At 45.9% G+C, this 26922-nt stretch overlaps 1 protein-coding gene across 3 annotated transcripts in view; it reads right to left on the bottom strand.

Moving 5' to 3' along the window:
* LOC308462909 (trinucleotide repeat-containing gene 18 protein-like) overlaps nt 1-26922 on the bottom strand; it is a 60840-nt gene that overhangs the window by 7767 nt on the left and 26151 nt on the right. For all 3 annotated transcript variants that reach the window (XM_080980911.1, XM_080980912.1, XM_080980913.1), the window contains 9 exons: nt 21899-22132; nt 14682-15133; nt 12114-12308; nt 9018-9159; nt 7908-8025; nt 5421-5496; nt 4304-4412; nt 2908-3024; nt 443-610 (listed from right to left, as the gene is read on the bottom strand). In XM_080980911.1, coding sequence (XP_080837037.1) covers nt 443-610; nt 2908-3024; nt 4304-4412; nt 5421-5496; nt 7908-8025; nt 9018-9159; nt 12114-12308; nt 14682-15133; nt 21899-22132 — 1611 coding nt within the window. The remainder of the gene's footprint in view (nt 1-442; nt 611-2907; nt 3025-4303; nt 4413-5420; nt 5497-7907; nt 8026-9017; nt 9160-12113; nt 12309-14681; nt 15134-21898; nt 22133-26922) is intronic.

Genomic DNA, 26922 nt, shown 5'->3' with positions numbered 1-26922 from the left:
ACTTAAAAGCAATTAAATATAATTAAAACACTATAAAAACATATCTCTTAAAACAGAGGCAGTAAAAGCAGCTCCAAAGGCCTTTCCTTAAGAAACAGCTCCTGAAAGCATGTTGGAATAAAACAGTCTTCACCTCCCGGCGGAAGGACAACGAAAAGGGAGCCAGTCTGGCTTCCCTAGGTTGGGAGTTCCAAAGTTCCCAGCTACGGAGAGGGCAGAATGCAGAAGGTCCCAGGTTCAGTCCCCAAAGGCATCTTTAAGGAGCAGGTGATGGGAAAGAAATCCTTCTCTCTCTGCTTCTGACCCTGGAGAACCACTGGCAGCTCCTGACTCCAACTCCCATTGGCCTGGGCTAGACTAACCTGGCCTAAGGCCATTCCCCGCATTCCCCAGGGTTTCGCCCTCAGTATTTCCACCCGCTAAGGAAACTGCCGCCTCGTACCAGCTTTCTGTTTGGTGCTTGGTTTTCTCCCACGCCCTTTGCCTTTGGATGCCGCTGGCTCCTCGGACCCCGTGCCACTGCCCTCCTTCCCTTCCCCGGTATCCTTGCTGGACTTGCGGCTGCGGCGTTTTGTGCTGGGCACCAGGAGGGCGGGAGAAGGCTCAGCACCTGAAAGAGACCAACAGCTATTCTTGCCATGCGCTGCAAAGACTCACACACAGAGAGAGACAATCACTCCACTCCCCCCCCAGCTCAACAAGGGTTTATTCAAACGGAGACTCCCACCTGTGGAGGTAATGCAAGCAAGTGTTCAGTGTGGGGCAGCTCAGAACCTGCATGGAGACCCACAAGTTCTGGGGTTCCATTTATTAAGGAATTACAGAGCAAAACGTCCCCGGACCTCCAATGCAGACCTTATTAGGCTTATGTGATAGGCCTGCTAAGGACCCAAAAGACCAGAAATTGACTCCCCAGCTTTGATTAGCAGCCCAGCCCATCGTAGCCGAATTCTGGAAGAAATTTAGATTTTTATAATTTGGGTTACTAGTAAGCAAAGGGTTTGGAGAGCGGCTTTCTTTGAGAAGTGAACCTGTAAGATGAGAATGCAAAGAGGTCAAAGAAAGAACAGGCCTTTGGTTGATTTACACCCTATGCCCTTTTAAAATGTGTTTTTTTGTTGGGGGTGAGGAGCTCTTGAGTTGTTTTTATTTTTATTACATATTTTGTGGTTTTATATCTTGATTTCATTCCGTGAACCGCCCTGGGACCCCTGGATATAGTAAAGGTAAAGGGACCCCTGACCATTAGGTCCAGTCGTGGACGACTCTGGCGTTGTGACGCTCATCTCGCTTTATTGGCCGAGGGAGCAGGCGTACAGCTTCCGGGTCATGTGGCCAGCATGACTAAGCCGCTTCTGGTGAAACAGAGCAACGCACGGAAACGCCGTTTACCTTCCCGCCGGAGCGGTACCTATTTATCTACTTGCACTTTGATGTGCTTTCGAACTGCTAGGTTGGCAGGAGCAGGGACTGAGCAACAGGAGCTCACCCTGTCGCAGGGATTCGAACCGCCGACCTTCTGATCGGCAAGTCCTAGGCTCTGTGGTTTAACCCACAGCACCACCCACGTCCCTACCCCTGGGTATAGGGCAGTATATAAATTCAATAAATAAGAAAAAGAATAAGAAAATCCATTTGTGGTGATCCTTTATTGAATATGTGAATGTGCAAACCACTAACAGACTAGCTCCAACCCAATGCAAATCTGGTTCTTTTAGGCATGATGGGTGTAGGAATTAGAATCACTGAGGTGGGAGGGAACCCCAAATGTTATCTAGTCTAACCCTGCAATGTAGGAATAACACATACTGAATCCCTTTTCTTCACTCTGTTCCTGCTGCAATCAGGTACTATGAATATGCTTTGAATGTGCTGATGACAGAAAGCTTTCTTGGGGAGGCAAAGTGAATGCTTTTTTTGGGGGGGGGGAGACACACAAGGGGATTGTATGTTTCTGGGTTCCCATTACCAGCCTACTGTGGGGAAATGAGGGGTATCAGGAGGGGAAAGGGACCTGGGCTTCTGTCCTGTTGTGGGGCAGTGAGGAGGGCTGAGAGAGAGGGGCTCTCAAACTACTCTTCTAAATAAAATAATAATAATAATAATAATAATAATAATATATTATTATTTATACCCCGCCCATCTGGCTGGGTTTCCCCAGCCACCCCGGGCGGCTTCCAACCAAGTATTAAAATACAGTGGTCTGTTAAACATTAAAAGCTTCCCTAAACAGGGCTGCCTTCAGATGTCTTCTAAAATTCTGGTAGTTGTTCCTCTCTTTGACATCTGATGGGAGGGCGTTCCACAGGGTGGGTGCCACCACCGAGAAGGCCCTCTGCCTGGTTCCCTGTAACTTGGCTCCTCGCAGGGAGGGAACAACCAGGAGGCCCTCGGAGCTGGACCTCAGTGTCCGGGCAGAACAATGGGGGTGGAGACGCTCCTTCAGGTATACTGGACCGAGGCCGTTGAGGGCTTTCAAGGTCAGCACCAACACTTTGAATTGTGCTCGGAAACATACTGGAAGCCAGTGTAGGTCTTTAAGGACTGGTGTTGTGTGGTCTCGGTGGCCGCTCCCAGTCCCTAGTCTAGCTGCCGCATTCTGGATTAGTTGTAGTTTCCAGGTCACCTTCAAAGGTAGCCCCACGTAGAGCGCATGGCAGTAGTCCAAGCGGGAGATAACTAGAGAATGCGCCACTCTGGCGAGAAAGTCCTCTGGCAGGGAGGGTCTCATCCTGCGTACCAGATGGAGCTGGTAAACAGCTGCCCTGGACACAGAATTAACCTGCGCCTCCATGGACAGCTGTGAGTCCAAAATGACTCCCAGGCTGCACACCTGGTCCTTCAGGGGCACAGTTGCCCCATTCAGGACCAGGGAGTCCTATTCTGCAACAGAAGGGCCAAACTCACACTGGATCTTGTAATCAGGCGGAAGGAGCCGGATGTGGGACAAGGGAATCCGGCCGGTGTCGCCATCATCAAACTCCACTGTTATCAGATCCCCGTCTTCCTCCTGATCGTGAGCCCCTTTGGATAGAAAAGGAAATGATTGTCGTCAGAACACACACACCTTCCGACTGCTAAGTTCACTCTGCAGTCTTGGGTGAGGTACTTCGCGGAAACCTTCTTGAAAGTCCATTGCATTAAGTGGATTACAAATATCTGCATGCTTTCTGACACTTCCAATTGACATTCCCTTGCAGAAGCCATGCTGGTTTCGCTTCAGCAAGGCTTGTTCTTACACGACGATTTACCCTTAACAATCCTCCCCATTTTCCTGGAACTGACGTTAACCTAGCCAGACTGTAATTTCCAGTCCATGCCCCCACTTCCCAGATCCCTTTTCTAAAAGCAATTGGTGTTACATTGGCTACTTTCCAGTTCTGTTATGGAGGCTGAGGGACAAGTTGCCTGTTTTTGTTAGTTAAAAATTCACATTTGAATTCAGACCCACCCAGGCCCAGTGTTTATTTTGTCAGTAAGGCTTGGCACTTCATCTCATATCACCAGCACCTGCCTCTTCCTAAAACTCTCTTCCTGCAAAAGGCACTGCGATCTTCTCTATAATTTTTGCTATGAAAACAGATGCAAATAATTCATTCTCTGCCATCTCCTTATCTTCCTTTAGAGCAGGGTGGATAAAAAAAAATCAATGATTTTTTTTAAAGATAAAAAAGATTGGATTTTTTAAAATGAAATGCTTTTGGAGGAAAAATCTTCCTAAAGATAGCTTTCTGTTTAAGTTACATTACAGTCCAAAGGCTATTCATCAGGAAATAAAGATTTGTATTAAGTTTTTCATGTGTGCTAAAACTCAGTCCAAGTTTGTTTTTAAAAAATGCTTAACCACATCACTTAGCAAACATGGATACATATGCTATAATGTTATTGTTTTAGCTAAATAAATTGTTTAAATTGTTACTAATGATTATTTTTCTCCTTATGATAAAGAACAGCAGAAAAGTTGTCCAAATATAAACAGTTAACTTACTAAACCTCACAATAATTTCATAATTAACGGCCTATGTATTTCTAATAGTATAACCGAATCAGTAATTTTTGATATAACTGTAAAAACTACTCTGGAAATTTATTATTCCAAAAATGAAACCTTCATCTGGTTGTAAATATTAAGATTATACCAGCAAGGATGAGTCTTTCTGTAAAAAAGAAAAGAAAAAAGATTTAAATCAAGTCTTACTGACGTGATTTAAATCGTGATTTAAATTGATTTGATTTAAATCAAATCCACCCTGCTTTAGAGCACCTTTGACTCCCTCATCATCTGACTGAATTACGGTCTCACCTCGTACGACTGTCCCTGGGTAGAGGCAACGATACTGCTGGCTCCAGTAGGCGGCAATTCGCGTGCCTTCCGGGAGGAATCGCACCGAAGGAGGCTTCACGTCAATGATCTGTGCAGAAGGAAGCATCCGTTAACTCTTGCTTTTTGCCCTGTGTGGTAGGTCAGGGATGAGCAAAAGGTAGACCAGGGTGGCAACACGAGAACAGGGCCTTTTCGGTGGTGGCTCCCCGTTTGTGCAATGCTCTCCCCCAGAGGCTCACCTGGCACCATCATTACATGTCTTTAGACACCAGGCAGATGCATTCCTCTACAGTCAAGCCTATGGCTCTTAACTACCTTTTATCCTTTCAATGTTTCGGGGGGGGGGGGAGTTCCTAATTTTTAACTGAATTTATCTGGTTGTATTTTGTACTGCTAAGTCACTTGGGGACTTTTTGTATTTGTAGAAAGCAACTAAGAAATCTAATAAATAAGAATAAAAGCCGGAGCTCCACCAACACCAGCCCGTGTCTTGTGAAGGAAGAAGTCAAATTACTGACTAAGGAAGTCAGATTATCCTCCACCAGGGCCAGGGCCTTTTCAGTGATGGCTCCAACCTGGTGGAATGGCTCTGCAGGATTTCACTTCCTTCCGCAGGGCCTGTAAGACAGAGCTATTCCACCTGGCTTTCAATCTGAACTTAGCCTGATCTTTTATTCCTCTTCCTTCCCTTTTTATGAAGATTACCCACTCTGGGATCCCACAGCTAATTCTCCCTTGGTCTCCTCACTGGCCCAAATAAGGACTAATTTAGCCAGCTAGCCCTGGTGATCATCTGATGTTTATTGGATGGATTTCCCCCAAAAAAGATTTTTGAATTCTGAATTTATTGTTATTCACATTTTATACTGTTTTTTGTTGCATCAATTAAGTGTTTTAAATCTGTTGTTAGCTGCCCTGAGCCCGGTTTTCTGAACCGGGAAGGGCGGGGTATAAATAAATAAATATATATTATTATTATTATTATTATTATTATTATTATTATTATTATTATTCCCCTCCCTCCTCTTCCCACCTCCTTTTCCCAAAGGCAACATGGAGCATCCGTCTTCCTAGAAAACTAAGGGGTCCCACTTACTGCTTCCTGCAGCAGCTGTTCCAGACAATAAATGTGGGGTCGGTTTCCTCGCTCTCCTTCCACCACGACTCGGTATCTGAAACGCACAACCCCAAAAAGCAACAGTGAGGGAGGAGGAAGAGGAGGAGGCGACGAAATATCAAGAAGTCAAAACAAAACCATCAGAGAGAGATTTTGATGTCCAAGAATGCTTTACAAGCCGGTTTCCTTGGGAAACAATTGCTTCGGGTCGATCTGTGCAGAATGGCAATTCAAGCCACCCAATTATTTCCAGTTGCAGGAGGAGATATTTATCAAGCTGGAAATATTTGCAGCATGGCTCGTCATTTTTAAGCCAGAGATTTTGGGTGGAGATAAACAAAAAAGAGCTGTCTTTTGGCCCCCAGGTCAGAAGCAGTGGATATTTAGTGGCACTCCCCTGGTTGATAATTAGAAACAGATAGAAATAGATCCAAAACTACAAAGCTAGATCTGTTTTTTTAAAAAATTAAGAGTCAGAGGCTGTCATGGCATTTAGCATGTGGCTCGCTTTTGCACGAAGCCTGCTAGAACTATTGCTGCGAATGTATGCAGGCACCAAGGTGTGCTATTCTGCGCTTAAGAGCACCATATAAAAGCCCAAACTCTGCATTAATCAAAGCGGGACTCAGTGGCCTTGCACAGATGAAGAACGTTCATAATTGTGCAAGTGGCAAGAAAAAGTGTTTTGCATCTATCTTAAAATGGCAGTAGATGAAAATATAGCAGGAGTTGCGGGGTGAGAGAGATGTCTATTCAATGTGATGTTGGATGCAAAATACACTTCTATATCCTGATAGCCGGTTTCTGCAACAGGGTTAAAGGCAGCTGGTTCATCTGCTACGTGGGTCTTTATGGTTTCTCGAGGGCTGCAGGGACCACTGTGTCAAAAAATGGCCTGGGAGTTTAATAAGTAAATAAAGTGAGCCAGGTTTGTACTGCTTAACGCCATTTGCCTTCAACAGGTTGCTGTCAGTTTGCATTTCTTGGTGCAGAAAGTATTGATCTGATGTGGAGAGATCTTTCCTATTCTAATTATTTCAAGAGGGTTCTGGAAGCTTCTCTGTGTGAAAGAGACCAGCAGAAGGTTCCTGATGTTTGGGTTATTCCTTCCGAGAAGCTGAGTACAGTTGGCTTAAGCTGGTCCTGTTATCTCTTCTGTCAAGGTCCTGCTGACTATAAAAGTAGGGCCAGAAGGAGCCCGGGTTTCTCTTTCTCTTTCTGTCTCTTTTCCTTCTGGTGTGGTGTTCTATATATAGAGTTAAGGTTTAGTCTTATTATAAATTATTGCAAGTTTAAGTTAAGTCTGTTGCAACTGGATTTCTTATGGACGGTGCCAATCCTGAAAGTATTGGATTTGTGATCATTATGCTCATTTGCCTTCAGCAGCAGTCAGTGACGGATTTCCGTATAAGCCAAACAAGCTATAGCTTAGGGTCCCACTCTCTTGGGGGCCCCCCAAAACATTAAAGGAAAAAAAAACTGGATGTACATTTCCAAAATATAAAATAAGTTCAACAATTACTTTATAAAATACATATTTTGTTATGCGCAAATGACTTTAGATACCTATTGGGTCCATCAATTACCATATAGCATATATTCAACAAAAAACAGCGACAATTTGTTGTTGACAAAGGACAGCTGGACATATAAAAGGGCCCCAGTACCTTCAGCAGCTTAGGGCCTCATCAAACCTAAATCCGGCTGTGGTAGCAGTAAAGCTCTGCTGGATGAAATACAATTGCCTCTGGTCTATTTTGGGGGAATCCTGCAACGCGTTTCAAGTTTTTACTTTGCTAACTATACACTGGAGTTCTGTTCTGGATCAATACTGAGTAGAATTCCAGGACAGTTGCTTGTCATCATTTTGCTCTGCTTCTGATTACCGTATTTTTTGCTCCATAACATGCACCTGACCATAAGAGGAAAACAAGAAAAAAAATATTCGGAACGAAACAGTGGATGTATGATTTTTGTGGTTTATGCTGTGGCCACAGACATGATAGGTGATTTGACGGTGAGTTTGGGGTGACCCAATTCAAAAATCCTGAGGATCCATGTGCTTTTACCTCCCCCCTCCCAGGCAGCCTCCTTTATCGCTAGCGTCCCTTATCTCCCTCCTGATCGCTTGTTGATCAGCCGATCAGCAGCTTTGTTTCAACACCCCCTTCCCTCTTTCTAAAAAAGAAAAAAGCATGATCTGCTTTTCGCCCCTGGAAAATTTGGGTCCAGGGACCACACATTTGCTCCATAAGACGCACAGACATTTCCTCTTACATTTTAGGAGGAAAAATGTGCGTCACATGGAGCGAAAAATACGGTAAGTCACAGGCAGGAATCTTGGTGGGGCATTTCCATGCCCACCACCCCCAGGGATCAGAGAGCTTTGGGCTTAAGATGTTGCTGGACAGCAACTCCCAAGGCGCCATGACTTTCCAAGCATGTAGCGCCCGTCCTTTTTCTTACATGTCAGGAGAGTGGACGGTCTTCACGTGGCCAGCGTAGAGGAGCTTGTCATCCATGGGGATGAGGACTCTCAAACCATCCTTCAGCTCATCTTTGTCGATGATGCAAGAACGGGGGGCTGGAGGGCGACAGAGGGAGGGAGGGAGAGAATTAGCAGCACTTTCAAAGGCAACAGAAATCTGCACCCATGTGACTTATGGCATATGCAGCCTTCTCCTTTTTTGTTTATTTTTTTACATACATACAAAGAAGTTCCATGCACTGGGCTGGCCAGCCAGGTGCTGTCTCAAGGCGTGAATGAGACTGATGGTATAAGGAGGAGAATTTGGGGCTCACTTCAGAAGCATTGATGCCCTCAATTGTGGAGGCAGAGGAGCAGAGCCATCCTGGCAGAGGAGCAGAGCTATCCATAGCCCTCTCCTCTCCTCTGAATTTGTCTAATTCTCTCTTAAAGCCATCCAAGTTGGTGGCCACACTGCCTCCTTGTGGCAGGGAGTTCCGCTGTCTTTGGAATGACGTTCCTGAACTATGTCTGAAAGCAGTCCCTGTAACTGCCGGGCAAAACTAAAGGATCCCAAAGATTATGCCAAAATGGCTAAAGTGCCTGGAAGAATAAGAAATCGGGAAGACCAAAATTTTAATAAGGAACGGGGGAAATTGATAACTGATCTTAAAGACCATTGTAAACAGTGAAAATCATTAGTAGGATTGGAATGATCACTTGTAGTTTAATGGTGAATTTTGGACACAGTGGAGAGGTAAAAGATTTGGATCATCATAAAAGATGCAGGAGAAAATGATTAATAACAGGACCCACAAAGGGGACGAAGGAAGTGCAAGAGATTCCTCAGAATCTGGTTTTTATGATCTGTGTTCGATATATGACTGCAAGATTTTAATCTGAAAAACCAAATAATTTTTTTAAAGGATCACAAAGATGGCTACCCCCAGCCCTGCAAAATAATAATAATAATAATAATAATAATAATAATAATAATAGAGGTGCGGGGAGAATACAAACACTCCACAAGGACTGAAAGTTCTTGGAACTGTTTGCAGCCTTTTGGACGGGGCAGGAAGAAATCTAAGGAACTAGGAACCGTCTCTCACCTGGAGTCAGTGGCCTCTCCAGGAGCAAACTGAGCGGCACATTCTCATCCTCCGAGAAGCTGCTGTCCTGGTTGGGCTCAAAATCCTCTTCGGCAGCCATGCTCTCCATCAGTTTGCTGACGGCTCCTCCTTTCCCTCGGTTCTGGGCAAGGGACAAAGCAAGCGGGGGTTAGAAAAACCTTTCTGCCAAGACCCACAGCCCTGGGGCAGAACTTTCCCTCAAGCACCAACTCTCCTCTTTCTCCCCTGCAACCCCCGTTCCATCCTCTAGCTTTTCCAGACCCGTTATCTGCGTTTATTTCCCTCCCCGCAAGTGAAACGACGCTGTGGTTTGTGAAGAGCACCAAGCTTGGCTAGGGGACCCCGATTCTCCTTGCGGAGCAACAATCCCTAGGATTTACACAAAACAAATGCAATACTGTGAAAATCCCTGAAACGAGAAGTAATCGACTAGAAATATTATCGTATAGAATTAAACTAAATAACAAAAATCAAAAAGTTTAAGGAAAAAAATTAGAAAACCTAGAATTGAACAAAGTCTTCATGGGATGCCGGCTACAAACTTCGTTTCTCTGAGCTTTTCAGTTTCCTCAGAAGGAAATAGAGAAATCATAAACCTTAAATGACCAAAGAAAGGGGGTAAATCTCCCAAAAATTCTGAAGTACTATAATCCTAGCTCGACCAAGGTGAAGCAAAACGCAGTAATAAAGGATTGAGGACTCAGAGGTAAAGTTTCTAAAACTGAGTTTGCAAAAAAGGTTTGAAAACCTAAATGGCAAGTTTTAGACAAAGCCCAGCTTGAAGAAAGCCAAGCACAGTAATAAAGAGTTGAAGACTCAGCTGTGAAAATTCTTGTATTGCCCTTACAAAAAGGTTTTTTAAAAAAAACCTAAATGCACAAATTTGAAGAAAGGAATACAAGATAAGCTGTTTTAGATTTTATTTTAAACAAACTCAAGAACAGGGCTATCTCTGTTGGTTTCTGTGTGTTGCTACTGTACAGTCTTAGGGAATGTGTTCAGAAAGGACTCGTAACGGTGTCCTACATGCCAGGTAACGAAATTCCTGCTGATTTATTGTCCAAGGTTGTTCCAAGGGATCAACACTGTACCTATGTACAGAAACTGGGTTTGTACTGAGATTGTACTGAAACACTGCCCAGCAGTGTTCACAGAAAGGGGGAGGATGTTGGTTTCTGTGAGTTGCCACTGTGCAGTTGCCTGGAGTCACAAGACTCTGTTTTGCATTCCAGAGATTCCAGGCTATTGGAAGTTTCACGGAAGACAGGAGACGGATGTGATGTTACTGGTTTCCTGTCCCTTTGTGTTTCAGTTGCTCTCTGCTCTCACAGAGAGAGGATGTTTCTTTTCTGTCTGCGTAGTTAGAAATAACTGCTCTTTGCAATGTGGCTCATACTATCTCGGCTCCTTCCCTGTGTGCTGGATACTCTGCTTAATGGGGGAATGTGCTTGGAGCCTCATCAAAGGCTCAGGTCGTTAATCACGTCGGAGGACTCGACCGGAAGAGTCACTCGGTCTAACACAAGTCCGACAATCCCTAGGGTAGCTTAACAGCCATTCCCCTCTTCTGCCCAGGGAACTCTGGGAAATGAATAGGGGTCTCCTCGCAAACCTCAGCGCACGTAACCAACTACAGATCCCAGAATCCTTTGGGTGGGAGCCATGGCTGTTTTGGCACCGCTGTGCTTTAAATGTATGGTATAAAGGTAAAGGGACCCCTGACCATTAGGTCCAGTCGTGGCTGACTCTGGGGTTGCGGCGCTCATCTCGCTTTATTGGCTGAGGGAGCCAGCGTACAGCTTCCGGGTCATGTGGCCAGCATGACTAAGCCACTTCTGGCAAACCAGAGCAGCGCATGGAAAAGCCGTTTACCTTCCCGACGGAGTGGTACCTATTTATCTACTTGCACTTTGTGCTTTTGAACTGCTAGGTTGGCAGGAGCAGGGACCAACCTTTTGATCGGCAAGTCCTAGGCTCTGTGGTTTAACCCACAGCGCCACCCGCGTCCCTTTAATGTATGGTGTGGTAGTAGCCTAATTCTGGAAGGGACAGAGATGCTTCTGCAGCCCCCTGTGTGGCTGTGGAGCAGCAGAAGAACCCAGGGTGGCGCATGGGGGCTGCCCAGCGCCTGCTCCGAGGTGGCTCTGGAAATGGCTACTGCTTCCCCAGTGGTACCCAGAAGACCAGGAAACTCCTCTGAGGATGGACTGGCTGCAGGGATCAGGGTGGCATTCCTTGGGGGTGCAATATACTAAGGGCCGAGAGCGCATAAAAGGTGTCCAAAATCGCAGTGGGCAGCAAATCAAGCTTCCCTTGGAACCTCACCTTCCTTTATTTTTCTATGGAATTCCAACCCATGAATGCAACTGGATCAGGAGTAGGCAAACTAAGGCCTGGGGGCCAGATCCGGCCCAATCGCCTTCTCAATCCAGCCCACGGACGGTCCGCTAATCAGCGTGTTTTTACATGAATAGAATGTGTCCTTTTAATTGAAATGCCTCTCTGGGTTATTTGTGGGGCATAGGAATTCATTCATTCCTCCCCCCCAAAAATATAGTCCAGCCCCCCACAAGGTCTGAGGGACGGTGGACCGGCCCCCTGCTGAAAAAGGTTGCTGACCCCTGAATTAGATGCTTTCTGAAATCTCACAAGCCACGGGGGGGCGGGGGGGAGGACCCAAGTCCGGGGGCAGAGGGCAGTTTGAGCAACCTTGGCTGCTCCCCCCGTAAGTAGCAAAACCAGAAGCCCATCATGCAAAACAGCAAAAACTGCAGAGCGAATTATGCAAAACAGCAGAAACGTGTGCAAATTCCCCCCTCCCAACATTGATATTATTCAGAATAAATTATGCAAAACGGCAGAATGAATTATGCAAAGTAAGAGCGGGGAAATTTGCAGAGCTTCCCAGTATGAATACTTCAGATCTGACCTACACATTTTTTGGGGGGGGGGGGGAGATGATGGTTGCTGAAGTGAATTCTACCACTTGGGACTGGGGCGGGTGGATGGAGATGCCATTTTCAAATGCTCCTCCACACATCTAAGAGGTGCTGCCAGCCTGTGTGAAGACCTCACCTCTTTCTTCACTTCTTTGGCTTTGGCCTTGGTTTTGCTTTTCTTGCTGGAGCCCAGGGAGCTGGTCAGGCTGCCTCGGGCGTCAGGCATGGAGCTGGCAATGCCCGGAGGCGAGAGGGAAGAGGACGAGGACGAGGAAGACGACGAGGACGAGGAGGAGGAAGAGCAGAAGGGGCCTTCTTTGCTTTTCTTCTTCTGCACAACGGAAATAAGAAGGGAAAGAAAGTTCTCCGTCAATCAGTCTTGCTGGTCAGAAGGAAGGGAGAGGCAGGTGGACAGCGAGTGCGACTCAAGAGGAGCAGGGGAACGAAATCTGCCCGGGACTCCTATCCTCTTTTACCTTGCCCAGCCCTAGTCTCAGGTGTGAGGTGGCTGCCTGTGATTTGCTCCAAAGTGCGGGGAACTGCATTCTGCACATGCTCAAATGACACTTTCTGCATAGGTTCTGGAAACATCGACTACAGCTTCTGCTAAGTCAATCTGGACCGTGTAGTAATAATAATAAATTTTATTTATAACCCCCCCTTCCCAGCCAAGACTGGGCTCAGGGCGGCTAACAGCAGGTACAAAAACAATTGATTAAAATACAACTTAAAAACAAGATTAAAACACAATGTTAAAATGCAGCCTAATTTCAGTAGAAACTCAAATCAAAAACTTTTTGGGGATGAAAACGTCAAATCTTCACCAAGGCCAACTATCCAGGCTGGACCTATGTGGGCCAGAAAAAAGCCAGGCAAGTCCCCAAATAGGAGTTCCATCACAGAAGGAGAAAGGAAAAAAGAAAGAGGGGAAGGGGATCAAGTTGATTCCTAGCCAAAGGCCAGGTGGAACAACTCTGTCTTACAGGCCCTGTGGAAAGAAATCAGATCCTGCAGGGCCCTGGTCTCATGAGACAGAGCGTTCCACCAGGCCGGAGCCAATGTTGAAAAGGCCCTGGCTCTGGTTGAGGCTAGTCGGACTTTCTTAGGGCCCGGGAACTCTAGGGTGTTGCTATTTATGGACCTTAAGGTCCTTCGCGGGGCCTAGTGGGAGAGGCGGTCCCATAGGTATGTGGGTCCTAGTAAAGGCAGGAGGTCCGTCTTTCAGCCCAGTTCAAAGAGGACCAGAGAGCAAAGGCCTCTCATGGCATGGAGCCCTGGAGATGCTTGGCTACATGGACTAGTCGGTCAGACCTCATATAAGGCAGTTTGATGAGATGATGCTTTGGGTTCCTTCCAAAACACTATGGAAAATGGATGGCCGGCAGGCATAAATGAGCTGCCAGGAGATCAGACACCACAGAGCAGGCTTCCCCAACCTGGTGCCCTCCAGATACAACCTCAGCCAGCAGGGCTCACGGCCAGGGATGTTGGTAGCTGCTGCTGTCCAACCACTGGAGTTCACCAGACTGGGGATCACGGTGGCCAGCCAGGTGTGTGTGGGAAATCAGCAAGCAGGATTCGAGCACAAGCGCCCTCTCCCCTCCTGCGGTTTCCAGCAATGGGTATTCAGATACATTGCTGCCTCTGACCGTGGAGGCAGAGAAGAGGACCACCATGTCCAGCAGCCCCCAAAAGCCCTCTCCTCCCATGACTTTGTCTAATCCTCTTTTAAAGCCCTCTCCTCACATGGAATTTGCCATTTTCTTGGCTGGCCACACACTGGGCCTTCCAACGATGAGAAACGAGGTAACAGGCAGGCTGAGATTCCTGCATTGCAGGGGGTTGGACTAGATGATCCTTGGTGTCCCTTCCAACTCTACCATTCTATGTGCGAGCCATTGGCCCAGACCCTGTGGCCACTTCTCTAAGAAGACCCCAAGACTCTACAGGCCAGTTCGCATGTGCATCAAAAACTAATACACCAACTCCTTGGCCAACAAACGAATATGGCCAACTCAAGGCAATCAAATGCTTTAATTATGTTCTGCACCCCTGCCCTGTTTAAATATTATGCCTACACAGCCGTACCTTGGTTTTTTAAACAGTTTAGTTCTCGTACATTTTGGCTACCGAATGCCGCAAACCTAGAAGTGAGTGTTCTGGTTTGCCAACTATTTTCAGGAGCCGAAATGTCAGAAGCGGCTTCCAATTGGCTGCATGAAGCTCCTGCAGAAGCCGCGCTCTGGTTTCCAAACGTTTTGGAAGTCAAACGGATTTCCGGAACGGATTCTGTTCGACTTCCGAGGTACGACTCTACTACAAACAGTCCCAGTCGCTACCTCCAACAAATTCACATACCTTTGGGTTTTATGTCTCGTTTCCCCCTGACAACAATCCATAATTGCATATGGACTACAGTCATACCTCAGGTTACAGCCGCTTCAGGTTGCGGGGTTCTTGGGTTACGGAATGCCGAAACACGGAAGTACTGGAATGGGTTAATTCTAGGTTTCAGCGGTCACGCATGCGCAGAAGCGCAGAAGCGCAACCCGCACATGCGCAGACTTGGGTTGCGAACGCTGCGGGTTGCGAACATGCATCCCGAGTGTCCACTGTATGTATATTGTCACCAGATCCTGTTTGCTAACACTGCGTTTTGCAGAATTTTGTACAGCCTTTCCCTTTTGCACCTCGTGGTTCGTACCTTGCTAAGCTCCTTCCTTTCTTTCCCTTTGCCTCCGTCTTTCTTGGGGCTGAGGGGCGTTCCCTTCACGCAGCGCCCGGCGGCTTTGGCCACGGGGGTTGAGCTGGTCTGCGCTGTGGAGGCCAGCCCGGCCGAAGAGGCCGTGGCGTCGTGGAGGAAGATCCGCTCGCTGCGCCGGCGGCTCCAGAGGTCGTCGTCGCTCGCCTCCAGCCCGAACTCGAAGCTCAGGTCCTTTGGGGACTTCAACTTCTTCAGCTTCCTGCTGCTCTTTTCGGACGCCATCTTGGCCCTCTCCAAGCTGCCTACAGAGGTAACGTCCATTGCGCTCCCTGGCTGGGTGCCTGGGGCACTGCCAGCTTCCGCCAGCCCCTTCTTCCCACGCAGGAGGCCGGAGGGAGACTTCTTCCTGATCTTCACCTCGCTCTCAGAGTCCGTGTATTCAAACTCCGTCCCTAAACGTGGAGAAAAGGGGCAGTCAAACCAAGCAACTCGACTGAACTTGGCAAGGTGCGTTCCTGGTCAAGGGCCAAAATCTGCATTTTTGTTTTGGAAGCAAAGAAGCAGGGCCTTTGCTGAGGGGGCCTCTGTAATGGCCTCTACAGCGGCCGGCTCCTCCATTTTTAAATATATATATATAGAGAGAGAGAGATAGATAGATAGATAGATAGATAGATAGATATATTTTTCAATTAAATTTTCTAAATTACATTTTGAAATAGTCATTTAAACAACCTTAAAGCAATGACTTCCCTTCTTCTCCTTCCGTGGTTCATTTTGCATACCATACATCCCTGCATATTTTACATGAACTACCGTATTTTTTGCACCATAACACTCACTTTTTTCCTCCTAGAAAGTAAGGGGAAATGTCTGTGCGTGTTATGGAGGGAATGCCTACGGGTAGCATGCCTACAGATTTTCCTCCTCTAAAAACTAAGTGCGTGTTATGGTCGGGTGCGTGTTACAGAGCAAAAAATACGGTAACTAAACCATTCAGTAATCCATTGTTACATCCATCAAAACTTATTTACACCGTTGGATTTAGCTTAAGGCTACCAGCATTTTTTAAATAAACACAATAAACGACCAGCTCCTCCCTTATACGACCTTCAAAAAGGTCTTTCAGAGGCTGGCTTGATAGGTAACCGCTTTGACTCGCTGTTTCCCGGCTGCTGAATTTGCTGCGGTGGTTTTATATTGTCCCATTGCATTTCTATGTAAACAGCCAAGAGGCTAGGAAAGGCAGTATATAACAATATTATATATACGTACCACCTTTCACAGCATAGCTTCAAGGCACCTGACAGCTCAGGAAGATGGCTTATGTTGCAAAAACACACATTGCACATCCCTCCCCCCGGGAAAATAGAAAAAAATATGGATTCTCAGACTTTGGCGTGTGTGTCAAACCATTCAGAAGACATCTGAAACAAGGGGAACTGCCCCCAAATTCTCTCTCTCTCTCTCTCTCTCTCTCTTCTTTGAAGATATTTATGTGGAAAAGGTTTGACTTTCAGGAGCTCGGACCTTATTTTGACACGCCTAGCCAGATGTTTAGAAAGTTAATGTGAGTTTTAATCTTGTTGCCTATTGCTTTTTAAACATTCTGAAGTTTTAAATAATTGTGGTTCATATTTGTTATTGATAACTTTACTGTTTCCTCTTCTTCTACAAACCTCTTTGAAGTTTGTAGAAGTTTGTTATGCTTCCCTCCCCTTATGGTTTTGATCTATGGGCTACATTTAAAATGAGGCTGCGTTTTAAGTTACATTTTAACCTGTATTTTAAATTGGTCCCCCCCTCATTATGCTTTTGCTGTAATTTTTACTGGTGTTAGCTGCCCTGAGCCCAGCTCTGGCAGGGGAGGGTGGGGTATAAATAAATTATTATTATTATTATTATTATTGTTGTTGTTGTTGTTGTTGTTGTTGTTGTTGTGTTGTGTGTTTTTACAATCAAACAGAAGCCCAGTTGTCAGTCCCAATACCCTAAAGCCCAAAGTCGTTTCAGTAGCATCCTACTGGCCCTTTCCTTGCATTCTCTTTCAACCGCGAGTCGTGCTTTGAGCTGCAGTCTCCTGGACAAGCGGTTGGTGAGTTTTGAAACAAAATCAAAACCAGGCAAGGTCCTAAAAGAATCATTTTTGGCCCCAGAGTGGAAGTCAGAGCTCTAAAGCCTCCGGACGGGGGTCTCTCCTTCCAGTGCACAGCGGCGAAAGAGAGGAAGGGGAAAGTGGACCAGCCGGAAGGTGTGAATCTAAAGAAAGCCGTCTACCTGGTTGAGCTTCCCAGTGCCGGATCCCCACGCTTGCACCCCCTATTTCTCCCCCTTACCTCACAGACTGAGGGGGGAGAGACCCCCCCCCCAAGGAATTACTGGACCCTCTGCATCTCTCTGGCCTCCTTTTGCCAGAAAGTCTTTTGCTAGCCTGAACCGACATCTCCGTTACCAAATCCAGAAGGAAGGCCAAATTCAGGAAATGAGACTGGGGAAAACCCCCCCAGCGCCGCTCTCGGACCCACAAATGGGTCACAAGATCCTTCCTCTTTTGAAGCGGAGACCTAAGCCTTTGTTTTCTTCAAGCCACAGGTACTTTTCTCAGAAATCCCCCTTGGCTCTGTTCCGACGGTGGGCTCTCTCGCTCCCTTATTCTCAAATGCATATTTTCAAAACTGCATAAAAGGCGAAAGATTTATACGATCTGAGGCGAAACCAGAGTAAGAAAGAGTGAGGAATGGTTTGAGAAGATATTGAATTATTTGAGTAGGTTTGAACAATTTGGGGCAATTAAAATGTTAAAAGTTAAATAAACCTTGTGGAAGGAGGAGTGTTAAGGTATATAGAAGTGTACATATGGTTAATTTGAATATGTTATTATTGAATATTATTGAATATGTATATTATTGAATATGTATATTATTGAATATTGTATACCCAATATATCAGCTGCCTGGGAGGTTTCACTGTGTTTTGGTGGTTGGTAAAAAAAATTATATATATATATATATATATATATATATATATATATATATATGTTTCAGCTGCAGACATTACTGAGGGATCAAGGAGCTCTAGATCACTCTGGAACAGGGGCAAAGACAATACCTAAATTGATTCATGCCCCAACTAGAGATGGAAAGGCCTGGGGGGGGGGGAACTGGGGGGAAATGCCAATAAAACAGGTCCCCCCCATTTTCCCCTGGGGGAAAACAGAAAAAAACCCTGGGTTCTCCCCCAATTTCCCCGGTTTCTTTCCAGACCTTCCCATCTCTAGTTCCGACCAGAATCCCCAACCATCCAAAATCAGCAGTGCTCACCTGGGGCAAGGAAGAGAGCAAAACAAAGACTTTCCCACACATTTTTTTTTCAAAGCCTGAAGGACAAAGTTGCAATAGGTAATAATAATAATAATAATAATAATAATAATAATAATAATAATAATAATTTATTATTTGTACCCCACCCATCTGGCTAGGTTTCAAAAGCCACTCTGGGCGGCTTCCACAGAGACCAAAAATACACTAAAATGTCACACATTAAAAACTTCCCTGAACATTACTCAATTGTAATTATTATAAAGGCTTTAAAAAAGAGGGAGGGGGGAATCTGCGCCAAGGTGTCCTTGATTATGAAAAAAATGAATTTTGCAATCCGTATGAAGAATTCAAACCCTCATATTTTTGCATAATTTAATCTTCCGGTTAAGAAGCCGGACACTGAAGGATCTGGGGGCTGAAGCTTCCTGATCACCAAATGAAGGTGAATATTTCAGGGCCTTAGGGTGAAGGGCAGGTAATCAATAAGAAGGGAGGAGGAAGATGCAGACAACCCGTTTCCCCACAAATCTGTTTGCTTGCAAAATGTTTGCCCTTGCACAGTTATGGTAAGTCCATTTATACATCACTGCTGTATCCAAAATCTTTTTTAAAAAAATCGTTCGGAAATGGGGTATTTCCAATACAAAGAGATGTGTGCCTTTGCTGAAGTCAAAATAATAGTTGATGGACTATGCTGAAATGGCAAAACTAACTGGAAGGCTCAGGAACCAAGAGGACAAGAACTTTAAAAAAGAACGGGGAGAGTTTTTTATTTACTTAGGAGACCATTGTAAGCAGATGAAAACATTAGCAGGATTGTAATCACACTTGTAAGGTAACAAAGAATATGGACAATTTAGATGGATTTTATCATGTGGATAATGGAATGATAATGCAGTTGTAAATGTCAACACTAAGAGCCATGGAGGCGATGGGGGGGAGGGGAAGTCTCAAGATTCAGAGTAGTCTCTTTATATGGATAGGTAATTGGTTTTGTTTTAGAATGATATTTGTAAAATCAAATAAAAATTATTTCAAAAAATAAATAATAATAATAACAACAGCAGCTATCTCTTTTTACAACCATCTCTAGCTGTCCTTCAGTATAGTTCAATATAGTTTAATAATACGTTGGTAGTTTAATATAGTTTAATAATATGTTGATAATATTAATATATGACTGCAAGCACTTGGCAATCGTTTTTAATGATTTCTGTGCAATTTTACATACATTTACTTACCAAGCAAGACTAACTGATATTAACTTAACCAAAATAAGACTATGAATTCCCAAGTCATGTTCAAACTTTTTTGCAATTTGAAAGTGAAAAATTCAACAGGCCCTAATGTTGTAGGGGCCAGCTGGAACTGGAGAGAAAGGAAGGACAGAAATACATTCAATCATCATCATAATTACCCCTGAAATAGCCCTGGGCTATTGCTCTGTGGTTATTGAATGTTGACCTGAGTGTTGAGATGATGGAAACTGAAAACCAGGGACAGAATGGGGAACAGAATGGAGCAGCTGGAAAAGGAGGGAGGAGGAAAGACCCCCCCCCTGCACCCACAACCTCCTTCTCAATCCCCCTTTAATTCTCCTTTAAGGCCTTTGCCACACCTATATATATACCTTTGGGGACATTGGGATGCCACAGGAAAGCATCTCAGACCAAACCTAGGTTTCTATCTCCTTGCAATGCAGGGAGATGTGCAAAGATAGAGCAGCGAGAAGCGAGAGGCTAAAAATAAGGCAGGCGTCCTTTCCCGTTCCGAATTCCGCTATAATTCCATTATCATTTAATACATATTAATAAAGGGGGTTTATAAATGGAGCCTTTTTGCAGAGCTGCCTGCCTTCGAAAGATGTTGCCCTGGGGGGACTTATCCAGCCACGGGCACACGAGGGAATTTGAAAAAGTGAAATTTCCATTATTCATGGAGGAAGCCCCAGACAGGCGGTGGTGAGCTGTTGCCAGATGGGGCCGCCTCTCCAGCCCCGCTCCCCTGTCCCAGGATTCATCCCCGGACATTTGCATAGCCCTAAAGACCAGGATGGGACACAGGTGACGCTGTGGGTTAAACCACAGAGCCTAGGACTTGCCGATCAGAAGGTTGACGGTTCGAATCCCCGCGATGGGGTGAGCTCCCATTGCTCGGTCCCTGCTCCTGCCCACCTAGCAGTTCAAAAGCACATCAAGTACAAGTAGATAAATAGGTACCGCTCCGGCGGGAAGGTAAAGGGCGTTTCCGTGCGCTGCTCTGGTTCACCAGAAGCGGCTTAGTCATGCTGGTCACATGACCCAGAAGCTGTACGCCAGCTCCCTCGGCCAGTAAAGCGAGATGAGCGCCGCAACCCCAGAGTCGTCCACAACTGGACCTAATGGCTACAAGGGGTCCCTTTACCTTTAAACCAGGATAGGTTAATGTAGGAATGAGCCCTGCCCTGGGTCAGACCACTGGCCCATCTAGACATGTCCTGGGTTTCCTCTTACTGCCACCAGGATTTATGGAAGACCTTCATCCCACCCTCTTTAACTGGAGGTCCTGGTTGGCCAGATGAAGTCATTCTGTCCAGCCAAGCTCTACTTCTCTTTCAAATCAGAACCAGTGAAGGTGGCAAAGGTACTGTGTGAGTGCCTGGAGGCGGTTGGAGGATGGATGGCGGCTAAGAGATTGAGGTTGAATCCTGACAAGTCAGAAGTACTGTTTTGGGGGGACAGGAGGTGGGCAGGTATGGAGGACTCCCCAGTCCTGAATGGGACAACTGTACCACCGAAGGACCAAGTGTGCAGCCTGGGAGTCAATTTGGACCCACAGCTGTCCATGTAGGCGCAGGTCAATTCTGTGTCCAGGGCAGCTGCCTACCAGCTCCATCTGGTACGTAGGCTGAGACCCCACCTGCCAGCGGACTTTCTCGCCAGCGTGGTGCATGCTCTAGTTATCTCCCGCTTGGACTACTGCATTGCGCTCTACGTGGGGCTACCTTTGAAGGTGAGTCAGAAACTACAACTAATCCAGAATGCGGCAGCTAGACTGGTGACTGGAAGCGGCCACCGAAACCACACAACACCGGTCCTTAAAGACCTACATTGGCTCCCAGTACGTTTCTGAGCACAATTCAAAGTGTTGGTGCTGATCTTGAAAGCCCTAAATGGCCTTGGCCCAGTAGACCTGAAGGAGCGTCTCCACCCCCATCGTTCGGCCCTGACTCTGAGGTCCAGCTCCGAGGGCCTTCTGGTGGTTCCCTCACTGTGAGAAGTGAGGTTGCTGGGAACCAGGCAGAGGGCCTTCTCGGTGGTGGCACCCGCCCTGTGGAATGCCCTCCCATCAGATGTCAAGGAAATCAACAACTATCTGACTTTTAGAAGACATCTGAAGGCAGCCCTGTTTAGGGAAGTTTTTAATGTTTGATGTTTTATCATGGTTTTAAATATTCTGTTGGGAGCCTCCCAGAGTGGCTGGGGAAACCCAGCCAGATGGGCAGGGTATAAATAAATTATTATTATTATTATTATTATTATTATTATTATTATCATCATCATCATCATCATCATCCAGATTGGAGGAAGAACAAATTTTAAACTTGTGGGTTCTGTTTTGTGTTCTCCTAGCAGGCATCCCCAAACTCGGCCCTCCAGATGTTTTTGGGACTACAACTCCCATCATCCCTAGCTAACAGGAGCAGCGGTCAGGGATGATGGGAATTGTAGTCCCAAAACATCTGAAGGGTCGAGTTTGGGGATACCCGTCTCCTAGGAACCTGAAGCCAACACCTAGAGTGCAGTGCAAAAGACATACAGACGCTTAGAGCTGAAGAATGCGGTGCCTCTGAGCGTCTGCAGAGCGCGGGGATTAGTTCGGAGCGCCAGAACTGAGCCTGACCCATCGATGCAAACTCACCCATCAAGCTCTGCCTCTCTTCCTTCTTCTTGGCTTTCTGCTTGGCTTCCAGCTGGACGATGGAAAGAGAGGGTGGGATGATGGGGCTGGGGAGGGCGCTGGCCGCAAACCTCGCCAGAAGCCCCAAGCCGCTCTCATCCAAGGCGGGGGACGAAAGCCTGCCGCTGTTCCCCACTCCATAGTCCCCCGCTTCCTCCTCCTCTTCCTCCTCCTCCTCCTCTTCCGAGCTGGAATCTGGTAGGAGACAAGATGGCGTTACGAATCTGAAGCGTGGCGCAGCCAAGCAGCCTCTCTCTCTCAGCTGATCACAGCAGCAACGCATCTTGCAAGCTCTCAGCCCAAACAAGGTTCAGCTTTGGGTTGTTGTCTCTGCATTGCCGGCTCCTTTTGGACTGCGGTTCCCATCATCCCTGGCAGCTGGTTCTGCTGGCTAGGGATGGTGGGAGTTGTAGTCCAACAAGACCCAATTTTGAGAAACGCGAGGTTTGAGGAATGGGTAGGTGTATGGGGGCAGAAATGCAGATCACCTGGCCCCCCTTTTGCCCAGGCTCCATCCTTGAATCAGTGAGATTTACAGAACAGAGCGAAGGACCTCTAAGACCTCAGGCCAATTTTGGCTCACCACTTCGGCCCAGAGGCCATTTCCCCAAAACTGCCCACCTATTACTGTATTTTAATATTTTGTTGGAAGTCGCCCAGAGTGGCTGGGGAAGCCCAGACAGATGGGCGGGATATAAATAAATTATTATTATTATTATTATTATTATTATTATTATCATCATCATCATCATCATCATTATTTGGTAGAAGAGGGGCTCAGTAGAGAGAGGAGACTCGCGAGGAGTTATAGGGCTAGAGAAGGCCAACAACTCTGGGCTAACACTGCCCTCCCCCCATGAATTTAATTATTCTTTAACCGTATCAGTTAACAAACATGGATACATATGCTATAATGTTATTGTTTCAGTTAAATAAATTGTTTACATTGTTGTTAATGATTATTTTTCTCCTTCCAATAAAGTGCAGCAGAAAAGATTGTCCAAACAGAAACAGCTAACTTATTAAACCTCGCAATAATTTCATAATTATCGGTCTATGTATTTCTAATAGTATAACCACATCAGTAATTTTTGACAGAACTGTAAAAACTACTCTGAAAATTTATTATTCCAAAAATGAAACCTTCATCCGGTTGTAAATATTAAGATTATACCAGCAAGAACAAGTCTTTCTGTAAAAAAAAAAATAACAATGATTTAAATCAAGTCTTAATGACTAGTGATTTAAATTTTAACCGCTGCGCAAGTTGTGAGTGACCTGCGTTGAGTTTCTTAGCTGCTGCCAAAAGCTTACAGGACAGCTGCACCTCCAAAACTGCTCGCTTAGTGTGGATTTCAAATGATACAAACTGGGAGTTTATTTTAGTAAGGCTTATCTACACACACACACACACACACACACACTGGATTGCTGAGTGAGTGACCCAAAACTTTATGGAAGTATCCTGGACGTTGATCTATTTTTGTTATTTACACCCCACATTCGCATTCTAAAATAGAAACCAGCGCTGGAAAGGGAACCCCCAAAGGCCATCTATCCCAACCCACAGCTACAGCATCTCCAGCAAGTGGCCGACAGCATCGTATCCCAAAAAGGATCCTCAGGGTAGCTAAGAGCCGGTGTAAGATAAGCTAAAAGTCAATGTAACACATAGATGTGCTAAAAGTCACCCTCGTTAATGAGATTAGGAGGACGCCTTTTTTTGCGGTACCATCACGACCAAAATCTGCTTTTGATAGCCCCCCCGACAGAGCAGCAAAAATAAGGGAAGCGAAAGTTTGACCAAGCAACAGACAGACATTTGTTAAGTCACCACATAAATGCAACAAGGGGTGCGGGATGGGGGGAGCGGAGGGCGAGCAATGCACACGGAAGATTAATTTGGCATCGATATCGCAGCAAAGACAGGACGGTTTCATCACAGAGCCAAGCAGACTTGCAGTGTACAAAGCTGGCTAAGTGCAGGCAGACGTTAGACAGCTATGGGGTCCTCCACATCTGGTTTTAAATTGGCCGGTCCAAATTCCAGTAACTTTGGGGTTTTCCTTTCAGAGTCTTACACGCATTTGCAGAAGGCATAACAAGCCTCAGTTATTTTTCCATTTGCGTTTACATACTGCCGACTCCAGAAATAGACTTCCCATCAGCGACAATAATAATAATAATAATAATCAATCATCACTGTTATTATATTATTAACTCTTTCAGATGGTGGCATTGCTATTATTATTTTGTCTCTAGGAGTGACGCAATATTTACTATAATATACCGTATTTTTTGCTCTATAAGACTCACTTTTTCCCTCCTAAAACGTAAGGGGAAATGTGTGTGCGTCTTATGGAGCGAATGCAGGCTGCGCAGCTATCCCAGAAGCCAGAACAGCAAATGGGATTGCTGCTTTCACTGCGCAGCGATCCCTCTTGCTGTTCTGGCTTCTGAGATTCAGAATATTTTTTTTCTTGTTTTCCTCCTCCAAAAACTAGGTGTGTCTTGTGGTCTGGTGCATCTTATAGAGCGAAAAATACGGTGATAATTACAGGCAAGTGTGGTGCGGAGGTTAGAGGGTCAGACTAGGGCCTGGGTTCAAATCTCCCCTATTTGGCCATAATGAAGCTCATTGGGTCATGGGTTTGAGTTCCGCAGCGGGGTGGGCTAGATGACCCTTGGTGTCTCTTCCACCTCCACAATTCTGTGATTCTGTTGTGACATGCAAACACGGCCACAGAGCTCCTCTGCCAGAAGCTGAGTTTCCGCCTTGCAGACACCGACCCACTTTCCAAGCAAAGAAGTCGGCGCAACTGGAGTTCATCTTTTTTTAGGGCAGCGGCCTACTTCTCGTTCAAAGGGCGGGGAAGCAGAAATCCTCACTCAATTTTTGTGCGTTGGGTAAGTAGGAAACTTCCGAGGGGCGTAGAAAACGAGGCCGGCAAAGGAGGTCTCGTGTTTTCCCTCGAGGGATATCCTTTGTTCCCGAAAAACTTTCTCCATTCTCACGTTGCCTCGGGCGGAAACGTTCGCAACAGATAATAACCCACCCCCCGATAATTGTCGTTTTTTCTGGAGCCCTCAGCAAGAAACAGCTGGCTGTTCGCAAAAGTTCCTTGCGGCAATCGAAATGGGCACGCTTAACTTTTTATGGAAGAGAAGGACCGGGAGGGGGAACCAGAAAATTTCAGCGTTTTTGTCATCGAAAACTGAAAAGACCACGAGGCTGCCGAGGTTCAAAGAGGACGTCAAAAGGGGGGAACAAAAGCGTTTTTTGCCTACCTACATAACAAGGTTTAGGGACCTTTCGCTGCAGAGTGCCTGCCCTGCTCCAAGCCAATCGCTTTGCCTCTTGAGCGGAGCGCGAGAACAAACGCGAAGGACCGACACAGACATGGAAAGCATCATGGGGAGGGGTCAGGGGCAGAGGGGCTGCAAGGAGAAAGCGAGCAATGCTAGAAAAGCTGAGGTTAATTCATGGTTTAGTAAAATCAGGGAAAGCCATTAGAAACGCCGCTACCCAAATATCCCTCGTCGTAAAGCGCTCTTCCCTCCCTCCCTCCCTCCCCTCCCCACCAAGATTACGCCAATAATGCACATTTCCAGAGTTCTGTTTTCATCACTGAACAAACACCTAATTTTTATTATTGTTGTTATTTTGGTGGTGGCGAGGAGTCCTGTCTCTTCATCTCTCGTTCCCCCCAAAACCCTAGCCGGGAAGACGTTTGGGGGCAAAGAAGTAAAAGGAAAACAGGGAATTATTATTTTTTTGACACTATAGAGCAGCCACCCCCAAACTCGGCCCTCCAGATGTTTTGGGACTACAACTCCCATAATCCCTGACCGCTGGTCCTGTTAGCTAGGGATGATGGGAGTTGTAGTCCCAAAACATCTGGAGGGCCAAGTTTGGGTGATGCCTGCTTTAGAGCAAATTCTCTATTTGATCCTCCAGAGCAAAGATTAAGCAAAATTTACTTCTTTTTTTAAAGGAGGGAATAGATTTCTTCAGGGTTTGAGGTTTACTTTAAAAAGCCTTGAAAATACAGCTTATGGGGCAAGGAGGCGGGCTAGTGCTAAACTACGGAACAGGAAGGAACATTTACAGCGCGAGCCAAGGCACACTTACTTAAAAGCCATTCCCCTTGTAGTCAGTGGTGTTTACTTTCAGGTAAGTGTGCACAGGATTGCAGCTTAATAGAAGTTATGTTAGATATCTTTACTGGAAAGCCCTCCCCCTCGGGTTCCATCTTTTCTCTCAATTGCTTTAAAAAAAAAAATTATTATGGTTCTTCAACGCTGCCACTGATTTCATGTTTCTGCAACCCCATTTTATAGTTTTCTGTTCCAGAAGTGAGCAAACTTGGATTGAGGGTGGGGGTCATGGCTGTCAGCTTTTCCCTTTTCTTGCGAGGAATCCTATTCGGAATAAGGGAATTTCCCTTAAAAAAAAGGGAAACATTGACAGCTAGGGTGGGGGGAGGCAGCAGAACAGGATTAAAAGGAAGATCCAGCGCCAAAAATAGTCCTTCTGTGACCACAAGTAGGATTTGAACCCAGCTCATCAGATAAAGTCTTTACTTTGAAGGTAACAGCTGCATTCTACATCTCCCTCTTCCCTCTTGCTGGTCTTTGCGGGATCCAAAATTGAGGTGTCTCTCCAATGACCTTTCCCCGTTACAATTATTGAATCAGTCGCTCTAAAATCGGGAAGAAGAGGGAGCAGGGACCCTTGTGGTCTAGCAGCCTAGTCCCAAACATTTCTCCTTTCACCCCTTTTTCTCTTTCTTTCTTTCTTTCCTTCCTTCCTTCTCCCTCCCTCTTTGCCAAGGGGCAAAGGGCACTAATAAAATTGCTGTTTCCCCCCCAAGGCCTTGCATTCAGATCTCTCCCTCTACACTGATCTCATATTAAGTAATTCCTTTGCTCTTGCACATTTGTTGCAAGGTCTGAAATATTCATAACCTGCTTTATTTATTTAA

This window comes from Podarcis pityusensis (assembly GCF_964106645.2).
Source record: "Podarcis pityusensis genome assembly, chromosome: 14".
NCBI lineage: Eukaryota > Metazoa > Chordata > Lepidosauria > Squamata > Lacertidae > Podarcis > Podarcis pityusensis.
Note: the sequence above shows the minus strand (reverse complement) of the source record. Positions and strands in the feature narration are given on the sequence as shown.